The sequence below is a fragment of the Aethalodelphis obliquidens genome, unplaced genomic scaffold, assembly GCF_003676395.1.
Source record: "Aethalodelphis obliquidens isolate GAN/ISIS:26980383/991018 unplaced genomic scaffold, ASM367639v1 scaffold31, whole genome shotgun sequence".
NCBI classification, from domain to species: Eukaryota; Metazoa; Chordata; class Mammalia; order Artiodactyla; family Delphinidae; genus Aethalodelphis; species Aethalodelphis obliquidens.
In genome coordinates this window covers 10,535,036-10,548,411 of record NW_020837975.1, presented here as the reverse complement: position 1 = coordinate 10,548,411, position 13,376 = coordinate 10,535,036, and the positions used below count along the sequence as shown (strand labels likewise).

General features: G+C 36.2%; 1 protein-coding gene across 5 annotated transcripts in view; it reads left to right on the top strand.

Annotated features, from left to right (window-relative positions):
* Positions 1–13,376, top strand: part of BTBD9 (BTB domain containing 9) — a 411,686-nt gene that overhangs the window by 32,445 nt on the left and 365,865 nt on the right. For 2 of the 5 annotated variants that reach the window (XM_027127127.1, XM_027127132.1), the window contains exons 2-5: positions 807–852; positions 4,030–4,241; positions 7,564–7,927; positions 9,005–9,269. In XM_027127127.1, coding sequence (XP_026982928.1) covers positions 823–852; positions 4,030–4,241; positions 7,564–7,927; positions 9,005–9,269 — 871 coding nt within the window. In that variant the 5' untranslated portion in view covers positions 807–822. Of the gene's footprint in view, positions 1–806; positions 900–4,029; positions 4,242–7,563; positions 7,928–9,004; positions 9,270–13,376 lie in introns of those variants that run through there. The other 3 variants (XM_027127130.1, XM_027127131.1, XM_027127128.1) reach the window with 3 other exon arrangements.

Here is a 13,376-nt window from a genome sequence, read left to right as displayed (position 1 = left end):
TCTCCTTTAACCTTTTAATTTGATGATAGTTATTTTTCCTAATATTCAAATTTCTTTCTTGGAATTGACCAACTTTGTCATGAATCCTTCTGCTTAATTCTGTTTTCCAATATTATACACAGGCTTTTTTTTTCATGTATACTGATTTTTGAGTGTGTGAATGTGGTCACATCTTTGTGTCAGGCTTATATTGACTTCATAGGAAGAAGCAGAAAACTTCTCATGTGCACAGGAATAGTTTAAATAACATTCTAATTATCTGATCCTTGAAGTTTTGAAGAAACCTGTCCATGAAACTGTTTGGATCTGGCATGTTAGGAGGTCAGGGGTTAGGAATACATTTAGGCAGGTGGGGTAGGTTATTTTCTTAGTATCCCTTTCTCCTATCCAAATCTAAGTTTAAATAAGTGTATTGGATAGGTTTTTAGGCTCCATGTCTTCAGTCCTATCTATATGAACAGCCCTCATTAAACACCCTGGGTATTGAGTCTCTAAAAAGCTTCCTGGTTGGCATCGTGCTTTCACAGCTTCCTGGGGGAATTTAGCACGTTCGATGTAAGTCCATTGAGAGAGGAGTCTTGAAAGCTTGTGTCTGGTTTCTCCCAGACTTTGCCCCATGTGCTTTTTCAAAACCTTTGCTGATCTTCCTTTGATGCTTTTGTGTAATAAATTACAGTCATGAGTCCAGACATTTGCTGAGTTATGAGAGTCCATTTCATATGACAGGACAAAACAGTGGTATTAAAAGGCAGTGGCAGAGTTTTAAGACATAACTTTAAAAATGTACTATAACTTTGTCATTACAGGTATGGAAATAATCGCATGGAAGTTAGAACATTTGTCAAAGACCACGTATGTCATTAGTAGCAGAATAATAAGTATGAAAGCATAAGAAACATGTCAGTAAATAGTTTTACTCCATGAGCTTTAATTTTTTTTCTCAATTTTATTTATCAAATTAAACTTGATGGTTTAAAATGTTAAAGTTTTAAATGTTTAAAATGTTAAAGTTTTAAATGTTAAACTTTATTTAACATAAATGTAGTATTTAACATAAATGTAGTATTAAAGTTTATTATGTATCAGTTGAAGATTATTATTATTATTAAAGTTATTAATTATTAATTTTATTGATGTATAGTTTCTAAAACATGGTTTTTTTTAAATGCAAGTGGATGGATGCAAACTGTCACTTCACAGATAAGCTAGGGCATTGGGCGAAAATATTTTCTGCATATAAGCTATAGCATTGGTACCTTTGTTAGCATCATTTGCATCTTTGCAGTAAGATTAAAAATGGAATCATATCCTAAATAAATATTCTTAGCAGATATTTTGTATATTTATGCACCTGAGAAGGGATGTGAACCTAGAACAGCAGAGTCTAAATCAGTGGCTATTTTGTAGGCTGCTCATAAGAATGGCTTCAGAATAGGGATTCCACATTCCAGACCAATTAAATCAGAATTTCTGGTGGGTGGGGCTCAAGCATCTTTTTTCCTTTTTTAAGCTCCCTATGTGATTCCAATGTGTGGCAAGCTCATTGAGAATCACTGGTCTAATTAAAATTATTTCTATATGCCAATACAGATTGTGTTTATTCCATACTAAGTGTCTGTTTTCTATACCCGGAAATATTTGCTTTATGTCTCCAGTTGGAAAAGCATAATTAGAATGTAAACTTAGCAAAATGAAATTGTATGTATTAAGAAGTTCAGATCTGGAGAACTTAAGATAGATATTTATATATGTAGTATTAAAGTTTATTATGTATCAGTTGAAGAATTATAAATTTACCTTTGAGCTAGTTAACCAAAATCTATCATTGTCCATCAAGAGTTATTAGTTAATCATTTGAGTCTCACTCATGACTTAGATAAAATTTTAAGATAATATGATACCAGAGAACATATTCAGTGGGTGTATGCATGGCGTCCTTTCAGCTAGGGAAAGCATCTATTTTGTTTAGAGTCATGCACTGTCATTGAACTATTGGATAGTGATAATGAGAGTTCATGTTGAAGGAAAATGGGATTTTGAAATCAGGTACCAGTAGCTTTCAGAATTTCATGGCTGATATAGGAAATGACCATGCTCTTTTGAACATCGTTTGGATAACCCAGCCAGAAACCAAAACAAAAAGCAAAAGCAGTCTTATCCTTTGCCTAGAGTACAGTCAGTCCTTGATCATTTGTTAGAGCAGGGATGGCAAACTATAGCCTGAGGGTTAAATCTGGTCCTTTTCTGTAAATAGTTTTATTGGAACAAAGCCATGCTCATTAATTTACTTATTGTCTCTGGCTGCTTTTAGGCTCCCAATGACAGAGTTGAATGGTAGTGACAGAGGCTGTATAGCTTGCAAAACCTAAAATATTTACTATCTGACCCTTTGCAGCAAGTTTGCCGACTTCTGTGTTAGACTGTTGTGTCGCGTGTTAGATGATTGAATTTCACATGATCTGCTGACACTCCTAATTGGATCCTCTTAAGCTGAATTTGGTCTTTCACACACAAGTGACTGGAGATGATTCAGTTTTTAGGGCTTTTGAATGCAGGTTGCAGTTGAAGGAGAGGGATTTGCGTTGAGAATGAGGGGAGTATGCTGATAGCCCTCTGATGTTCCTACCTGGGGTGGGTGTCTCCTTGCCTAACTCATCCTCCATGTTCCTCTGCATCACATTCCTTGCTGTTGCTTCCTCAGTTGGGGGTGGGCATGGAGTAACAAGTAACTGGGGAAACTGGGTTGTGAGGATCTTCCACTACAGTCTCGGGGGATAACGACAATTTCTCACATACCTTGTTGATAATGGACCTGGATGTGGAGGCTTAAAGATTAGGAGTGGCTTAATCTTTAATCGTGGTACAAGTGGAGAGTTCAAGAAGGTGTGGAGGTCTTGGGAGATTGGGATTGACATATATACACTAATATGTATAAAATGGATAACTAATAACCTGCTGTATAAGAAAATAAATAAAATTCTAAAATTAAAAAAAAAAAGAAAATGTGGAGGTCTAGTGGAGAGAGCATATCTGGCTCATTTCTTCTATTTTCTGGTGCAACAGAGGGGTAGCTGGCTCACCTCTGAGTTGTCAGCCACATCTTCACTTCAGGTACCTGCATGCTAGTGAGGGCTCTCATCCACTTGCTGGGTTACTTACACCTGGAAAAGTACTACCTGCAAATACAGTAGAGATTTAAGAATATAAAAATTTTTAGCTTTTGAAGAAAATAACTCCCCTTCTAATATGTAAAGCTGTTAATCAAGTTTTAGCCCTTTGATTTTCGGTTACATTTGTAGAAAGGCATTGTATACAAAAGCAAGGAAGTGAGATTAAATATAATGATGTTCTGGTAAACACAGGCTACCTGATTATCAGGGGTGCAAGTTTGGACTGGAAGTTACAGTCTTCAGAAAAATATTGGAGTTATTCTTTTTTTGAGGGAGGTTAGGATGCTTACTATAAGCTTCTATTAATAAATGTCAAGTTATTTTTCTGTGACTTAAGAAGATTATAATTTTTTATAAAATATTTAAGAGGGTTTCAGACCAAAACCTCTGTAATCATTTGAAATCTTACGATTTGGTTTATTCTTTTTGTGATTTAGGCCTAGATCTGTGCCTGAACAAGTTTTCCACTGGGTCTAGTTAGTTATACCCACCTTAGTAAATATGTCTGTGCTAAAAGAGGAGCTCTTCTGGTTGTTGATTTTCCTTTTCCTGAGATACTGAGAAATAAGGGACTTGTAGTTTGAACACAGTTTTCTAGATTGTGATGGCTCCAAGTGCTGTTAGTGTTTGAAGATCCTGACTTTTAGTGTGATAAGGCAGTGAGAATAGTGGAGTTAATGGAAGTAGGCTGAATTGCTTCCCAGAATAGATGGGTTAATATAGATACCAATGATGATGAAATTGCTCTCTTTTGTGATTTTTTTAGATATACATTTTTACTTATCTGTGTTTGTGGTATGTGATTTTCGAAGTGTACTCCCCTCTCCTCACTAACTGTCATCCCTTCTTTATATAATAGATCAACGACTATCATCTGTTCTACAAGATGAGTAACAGCCACCCTCTTCGCCCCTTTACTGCAGTGGGGGAAATTGATCATGTGCACATTTTGTCTGAACATATTGGTGCCTTGTTGATTGGGGAAGAATATGGCGACGTCACATTTGTTGTGGAAAAGAAACGTTTTCCTGCCCACAGGGTAATTTTAGCAGCAAGGTGCCAATATTTTCGGTAAGTGTATATTACTTTTTGAAGATTGAAGTCACTTGTAGAAAACACTGGTGTTTTCCATTCTGTGAAAAATATGTAACAAAACAACAATAAATTCTAGCAGTCATTCAATTCAACATCTGTAAGAATTTAATCTTTGTCAACTTTTTGTTATCTTTTGAAAATCACCTTTTCCTTTCAGGAGTCATCTTAGAATCATAGGGTAAGGAGGCTTCTTAGGCTAGACTGTACCCGATCAACCATTTTTCAGGGTCTCAACAATATTTCTCAGGCTGAGTCTTTGTTGCCTTCGCCCTCTCCTCACAGTTGATGACTAATGGAACTTAAACTGATTTATTGGCAGATAGGCCTCTTGTTGTACGAGTAGACTGACCCCTGGACTCGCCAGTGAACACGTATACATCTTAGTTTCAGACTACCCAACAGATCTCTAAGACATGCCGTTTGACAACCCCAAAGCAAAGGAAACTTAAATATTTACTGAGACTCAGTTTCATAGTTATATTAGAGCCAAAACTAAACAAAATATGTGTTTAATTAATGTAAAAATCATACTTGTGCATATACGTAGCTATTGTTTGTTACTTAGACCCCTAATTTCCAGGGTTATAAATGTTAAACTGAGGTCTAATTACTCTACATTTTACCTAATCTTAGTTAAAAGGGAATCATCACTGAATTATTGACTGATAATGTATCCTTGACAGATCCATAGAGTCCATATCCAAAAAGTCATGGATTTGCCTGTGAAACTTGATATCGAGAAATTGAGATGCTGAAGGCATGGATAAAATTTCAGTTATCTTCTACTGAAAACTGCATTCTGATTTTTACAATCAGAATTAACCGAGACAGCAAAACCAACCTAGAGTCACACATATTGTAGTAAAATGTGTTTCTTGGAAATATTTATTGTTTAGCTATAACTCTTACAGTGCTTTATAAACATTTTTAGAACGTTTCATCTCGTAAATATAAAATGCCACTGTAAATACAGCCAGGAGCTTAGAAAAGAGAGGAGTCTATTAAGAGTTCTAGCTAACATGCTCCTATCAAGGCAAGGCAGCTGGCCTTGGTCTTGTCATTATTTGATACCAGCCTCTGTCCTCTGTCCACTTTTGTGCTTCTTTCCCTTTTCATTCTTCCATTCATTATATTAAAGTGTCTTGTAAAAGTCCACTCTTCACTAGTTTAGAACTTTTCAGCCTTATGTTTAGTATTTGTTACTATTATATATCTTCCCTCTTTCAAAAATAATTTGAGACAACTGTAGGTGGGTATCTTTTAGGTGATCAGTATATTCTTAAAAGAAACTCAAGTACTTTTAGAAATTTGAAGATCGTATTGAATGAATGGAATACGCTCCCTTCATTTATTGTTCTTGCTGTCTCTTTGTGGGTATTGAACCTTTATAATATCTGATGGCTCAACAGGCTAAACTCAGTCATTACCAATGCTATCTTAGACTGATTCTCATTGCTGACACTGTTCATGTGCAAAGGAAAGTTAACTGTCAGCAGTCAGGAGAGACCTTATGAGTGTGGTCACAGAGCCTATCAGTTCCCAGATAAGGACAAGCTAACTGTACCGGAGGGAACCTTCCACAAGTTGGGGGTTCATATTTAGGCTTCCTAGGGGTCCTCATCAAAACCACTTTTAAAGCATCGAGAATCCAGGTAAGTACCATGGATCACACTGGAGTGGGAATAGGTCTTGGCAAGATCTCCCTAGGAAGGTATCCTTTAATCTAGCAATTTTAAGGTTATGATTGGATGCTCTCTGGATTCATGGAAACCTTCACAGGTGTTTTTAGGCATACTATAACCCAGTGAGGAAGTATGCTCAGAATATTCATGAATCTTTTGCTGGGTAGTTGCAACTATTTCTGTGAGGCAAGCAAGAATGTCCTGTCTTGCTTTTCCGGGGGACGGTGGGAGGAGTTCTAGGCGAGCATGGAGGGAAACTTTGAAATGCTAGTCCTGCTCTGAGAATCTTAGGAGCATGGGAGTCTCTTTTTGTCCCCTTATTTTCTTGCTCTCACTTTTACACATTTTCTTTCTCACTCATTACTCTTCCTTTTCTGCACTCCTCCCTAGTCCTCCTCTGGCCACCCTTTCTTTCTTGATGGATTGGAAACTTTAACTGGTTCATATTATTTCTCCTAGAGTAATAGAGGTAGAAATGTAAATTTACTACCTGACTGGATTATCTAGTTTTCATTATTTAGATGAGCAGATAAGCAATAATGTGGGGATTTTTTTTTAATCTGAAAAATACTGGAAGACAAAATAGAAAAGTCAAATTATCCATAATCCCATCATGAATTTCATTTTTAATTTATAAACTGACAAATGAAGACCCTTCCCTTTCAGCCATCTAATCCTATTCCCTAGAGACAACCACTGTTAACAGTTTAATATGTATTTCCCCTCAATATAAATAGATATATCTATATATACCTGTGTGCATACAAATGTAAGTGTGTGTTATACACTCTTTTCCATGCAACACATAGGGATCTGCAAACTGACTTACTAACTATATCCTGGACATCTTTCCAAGACAGTATATTTTGATCTCCCTTGATCTTTCTAATGGCTGCATAGAATGTGTATATCATAGTTTTTTCAACCATGTGCCTCTTGATGGACATTTAAGATTTTTTCCATTGTTTCAATATATCTTCTTATACATTTATCTTTATCTTGCTGTATTATCTTATACATTTATCTTTATCCTAAAAGTGAGATTACTGAGTTGAAGGGTATGCACATTTTAGATTTGAATAAATATTACTTAAATTCCTTTCCAAAAAGGGATACCCATTTATACTCTCAAAGCAGTGCATGAGAAAACCTGTTTTTCCATTGTTTTTGCAGTGCTGAATATTAACAGGTTTTTAATTTCTGCCAGCCTGACAGGGAGAATGGCGCCTGCTTGTGTTTAATCGTTTTCATCTGATTATCTTTTCCTCTGGAGCTTTACTTTTTAAACTACTTTCTTGACCTTTAACAGGTTTATATTGATTTCACTGTTCCTCTCAAAAGAGCACTTTCATCTTTCTAATTAATGAATGTCTATTATGTATCTTGAGCTCTCAGGATTATTCGTTAGTTCAACTTATAGAATTAATTCAAAATAGTTTTTAAATTATGTCTTTCTTTAGAGAACTATTTTAAGTTATTATTATGCATTTCTTCACCTGAATCTTTGTGTCATTAAACACATGTATGTTTTTTATAATGTTGATAACCTTTATTTCATAATTTTGTAGCACATCCTATTTGAAGTTTTTCTCATGTGTTTCTTCTCTGATGTGCAGAGCATTACTGTATGGTGGAATGCGAGAATCTCAGCCTGAAGCCGAAATCCCTCTCCAAGACACCACTGCAGAAGCATTCACAATGCTACTTAAATACATCTACACTGGGCGGGCAACGCTGACAGATGAGAAGGAGGAGGTGCTGCTGGACTTTTTGAGCCTGGCTCATAAATATGGATTTCCAGAGCTGGAGGATTCTACCTCTGAGTACCTCTGCACCATACTTAACATTCAGAATGTCTGTATGACTTTTGATGTTGCCAGTCTCTACTCCCTTCCCAAGTTAACGTCCATGTGCTGCATGTTTATGGACAGAAATGCTCAGGAGGTGCTCTCAAGCGAAGGCTTCCTCTCCCTTTCTAAGGTGTGTCATTGTCTACAAGTAATTTACAGGCATGCACTGTTTTATTTATATCTGTAAGTTAGAAATATGGCAGTGAACTAAGAATAAAAAAATAAAAACCATTAGTGTGGAAGAGGTTGTCTAGCCACCTGCCTCTGGCTACTGAGACTCTAGATCATATAAGAGAGAGGCAGATTGCTGCTGTTTTCTTTTAAGGTTCTTCAGATAAGTTCTATGTGCAAAAGAGACTGTGCTGCTGGTGGTTGTTTTCAATGTGATGGCATCAAATAAGCTCCTTTGTGGTGTTGCATCCTGTTTTTTGGTTTTGTATTTCTCTGACAGAGTGTTACTAATAATTCCTTATCGAGGGGGAAGATTCATAAAGAAGATCTTATGTTTCATTGGATGTCTTTAAGTCATTGTCGTTTTTTATTTTCTGGCCCAGAATTCACTATTGTACAATGTTTTATACCATATAATAGCTAGAATAAAACTGTTTTTCCCAAATCTTCCTCTCAACCCTGGTGATTGTCTTTCCTTTCCCTTTCTGTGTTCCTCCTAGGACCTGACTTCTTCGAATGAGAAAACCTCTTTAAAAAGCTGCAAGTCTTGATTTGAGTGTAACTTTGATTTTTATTGTCCTAGTTAATTATCAAAGGCAAGGATCTTGTAGGGTCGCACAGTGTTGCTGGCAGTCAGTTTAGAAATCTGAGAACCAAAAGTGTGGTGGTGCAGTAATACTGTGGAACAAAAGGTTTGAATTTTAAATGCTAGATGCATCTTACCGGCTCATAAATGCAAACTCTGCTGAAGAACCTGTATGGGGTGACAGCGTCTCACACTGCTGTTTTTCTTGTTATTTTACTAAAGATGGGTGCAAATGTGCTGGAAAGACTAGGTACAAGATGCCTACGGCTATTCACACAGCCATAATAGGCAAGAGAGTACATGGCAGAAAGAATAAGGAAAGAAGATGGTCAAGAAGAGTTAACTGCTTAAATATAAGTGATACTTGCAGTTCAGTAAAGTTTTACTGATTGATCACGCACATGGTTGAGCTCCATAATAACTGGAATTTTTCCTTTTTATCCTTTTCAGGCAGCACTTTTAAACATCGTATTAAGAGATTCATTTGCAGCTCCCGAAAAAGATATCTTCCTAGCCTTGTTAAACTGGTGTAAGCATAATTCAAAGGAGAATCATGCTGAAATCATGCAGGCTGTCCGTTTGCCTCTGATGAGCCTCACTGAACTTCTGAATGTCGTGAGGCCTTCGGGACTATTGTCTCCTGATGCCATTCTGGATGCTATTAAAGTTCGATCAGAGAGCCGGGACATGGACCTCAATTACAGAGGCATGCTTAGTAAGTACCTATTTATGCTAATCTCACCAAGAAGTTTTGTTTGCATCCTGTGACAGGCCCAGCTACAAAACTCTAGCTACAAAACTGTAGTTCAGGTAAACATGGTATGTGTCAATCTGAGAACATAGAGCTCTGCTTCCTGTGGAATGCCTTTCCGACTCCTTCTCCTGCTAATTCCTCCTGAGATTGCTTAGCCTCTGTAGACCACAAAATAGGTATTTCTTGCCATTTCTGGACAAATTTCTCCAGCCACTCCCTAGAATGTCAAAAGTTAGATACTTTCTCATGTTAAGACCTTTCCTCCTTTCCTCCATCAAATCAGTACTGAGTACATGCTATATGCTTATTATTATTTTAGGTGCCATGAACACGGAGATTCTAAATAAAAATAATAATGGGTAACACTTGCATAGCATTTCCAATACTTATATGGTATTTTTCTTATTAATAAAACTAATAGCAATGAACACTTATGAAGTGCTTATATATATCAGTAACAGTCCTACATGATGATTTAATTCTCACAATAACCCTTTGAGATGAAAACCTATTTTTTTCCTATTTATTTATTTATTTTAAGTGAAGATAATACAATTCTTTTTATTTAATTTTTTAATTTAATTTTTATTTTTTTATACAGCAGGTTCTTATTAGTTATCCATTTTATACATATTAATGTATATATGTCAATCCTAATCTCCCAATTCATCACACACACACACACACCCTGCCACTTTCCCCACTTGGTGTCCATACGTTTGTTCTCTACATCTGTGTCTCTATTTCTACCCTGCAAACCGGTTCATCTGTACCAGTTTTCTAGGTTCCACATACATGCGTTAATATACAATTTTTGTTTTTCTCTTTCTGACTTACTTCACTCTGTATGAGAGTCTCTAGATCCATACACGTCTCTACAAATGACCCAATTTCGTTCCGATTTATGGGTGAGTAATACTCCATTGTATACATTTACCACATCTTCTTTATCTGTTAGTCTGTCGATGGTCTTTTAGGTTGCTTCCATGACCTGGCTATTGTAAATAGTGCTGCAATGAACATTGGGGTGGATGTGTCTTTTTGAATTATGGTTTTCTCTGGGTGTATGCCCAGTAGTGGGATTGCTGGGTCATATGGTAGTTCTATTTGTAGTTTTTTTAAGGAACCTCCATACTGTTCTCCACAGTGGCTGTATCAATTTACATTCCCACCAACAGTGCAAGAGGGTTCCCTTTTCTCCACACCCTCTCCAGGATTTGTTGTTTGTAGATTTTCTGATGATGCCCATTCTAACTGGTGTGAGGTGATACCTCATTGTAGTTTTGATTTGCATTTCTATAATAATTAGTGATGTTGAGCAGCTTTTCATGTGCTTCTTGGCCATCTGTGTGTCTTCTTTGGAGAAATGTCTATTTACATCTTCTGCCCATTTTTGGATTGGGTTGTTTGTTTTTTTAATATTGAGCTGCATGAGCTGTTTATATATTTTTGAGATTAATCCTTTGTCCATTGATTCGTTTGCAAATATTTTCTCCCATTCTGAGGGTTGTCTTTTCATCTTGTAGTTTCCTTTGCTTTGCAAAAGCTTTCAAGTTTCATTAGGTCCCATTTGTTTTTCTTTTTATTTCTGTTACTCTAGAAGGTGGATCAAAAAAGATCTTGCTGTGATTTATGTCAGAGTGTTCTATGTTTTCCTCTAAGAGTTTTATAGTGTCCAGTCTTACATTTAGGTCTCTAATCCATTTTGAGTTTATTTTTGTGTATGGTGTTAGGGAGCACTCTAATTTCATTCTTTTACATGTAGCTGTCCAGTTTTCCCAGCACCAGTTTTTGAAGAGATTGTCCTTTCTCCATTGTATATCCTTGCCTCCTTTGTCATAGATTAGTTGACCGTAGGTGCGTGGGTTTATCTCTTGAGCTTTCTATCTTTGTTCCATTGATCTATGTTTCTGTTTTTGTGCCAGTACCATATTGTCTTGATTACTGTAGCTTTGTAGTATAGTCTGAAGTGAGGAAGTCTGATTCCTCCAGCTCCATTTTTTCCCCTCAAGACTGCTTTGGCTATTCGGGGTCTTTTGTGTCTCCATACAAATTTTAAGATTTTTTGTTCTAGTTCTGGAAAAAAAATGCCATTGGTAATTTGATAGGGATTGCATTGAATCTGTAGATTGCTTTGGGTAGTATAGTCATTTTCACAATATTGATTCTTCCAATCCAAGAACATGGTATATCTCTCCATCTGTTGGTATCATCTTTAATTTCTTTCATCAGTGTCTTATAGCTTTCTGCATACAGGTCTTTTGTCTCCTTAGGTAGGTTTATTCCTAGGTATTTTATTCTTTTTGTTGCAGTGGTAAATATGACTGTTTCCTTAATTTCTCTTTCAGATTTTTCATCATTAATGTATAGGAATGCAAGAGATTTCTGGTGCATTAATTTTGTATCCTGCAACTTTACCAAATTCATTGATTAGCTCCAGTAGTTTTCTGGTGGCATCTTTAGGATTCTCTATGTATAGTATCATGTCAGCTGCAAACACTGACAGATTTACTTCTTCTTTTCTAATTTGTATTCCTTTTATTTCCTTTTCTTCTCTGATTGCCATGGCTAGGCCTTCCAAAACTGTGTTGAATAATAGTGGCGAGAGTGGACATCCTTGTCTTGTTCCTGATCTTAGTGGAATTGCTTTCAGGTTTTCACCATTGAGAATGATGTTTGCTGTGGGTTTGTTGTATATGGCCTTTATTATGTTGAGGTAGGTTTCCCTCTATTCCCACTTTCTGGAGAGTTTTTATCATAAGTGGGTGTTGAATTTTGTCAGAAGCTTTGTATTCATCTATTGTCCTGTGGTTTTTCTCCTTCAGTTTGTTAATATGGTGTATCACATTGATGGATTTGTGTATATTGAAGAATCCTTGCATCCCTGGGATAAATCCCACATTGTCATGGTGTATGATCCTTTTAATGTGTTGTTGGATTCTGTTTGCTGATATTTTGTTGAGGATTTTTGCATCTATATTCACCAGTAATAATGGTCTGTGATTTTCTTTTTTTGTAGTATCTTTGTCTGGTTTTGGTATCAGGGTGATGGCGGCCTTGTAGAATGAGTTTGGGAGTTTTCCTTCCTCTGCAATTTTTGGAAGAGTTTGAGAAGGATAGGTGTTAGCTCTTCTCTAAATGTTTGATATAATTCACCTGTGAAGCCATCTAGTCCTGGACTTTCGTTTGTTGGAAGATTTTAAATCACAGTTTCAATTTCAGTGCTTGTGATTGGTCTGTTCATATATTCTATTTCTTCCTGGTTCAGTCTTGGAAGGTTATACCTTTCTAAGAATTTGTCCATTTCTTCCAGGTTGTCCATTTTATTGGCATAGAGTTGCTTGTAGTAATCTCTCATGATCCTTTGTATTTCTGCAGTGTCAGTTGTTACTTCTCCTTTTTCATTTCTAATTCTATTGATTTGAGTCGTCTCCCTGTTTTTCTTGATGAGTCTGGCTAATGGTTTTTCAATTTTGTTTATCTACTCAAAGACCCAGCTTTCGTTTTATTGATCTTCGCTCTTGTTTTCTTTGTTTCTGTTTCATTTATTTCTGCTCTGATCTTTATAATTTCTTTCCTTCTGCTAACTTTGGGGTTGTTTTTGTTCTTTTTTCTCTAATTGCTTTAGGTGTAAGGTTAGGTTGTTTATTTGAGATATTTCTTGTTTCTTAAGGTAAGATTGTATTGCTTATTATAAACTTCCCTCTTAGAACTGCTTTTGCTGCATCCCATAGGCTTTGGTCATCGTGTTTTCATTGTCATTTGTTTCTAGGTATTTTTTGATTTCCTCTTTAATTTCTTCAGTGATCTCTTGGTTATTAAGTAGTGTATTGTTTAGCCTCCATGTGCTTGTATTTTTTACAGATTTTTTCCTGTAATTGATATCTAGTCTCATAGCATTGTGGTCAGAAAAGATACTTGATATGATTTCAATTTTCTTAAATTTACCAGGGCTTGATTTGTGACCCAAGATATGATCTATCCTGGAGAATGTTCCATGAGCACTTGAGAAGAATTTGTATTCTGTTGTTTTTGTATGGAATGTCCTATAAATATCAAGTCCATCTT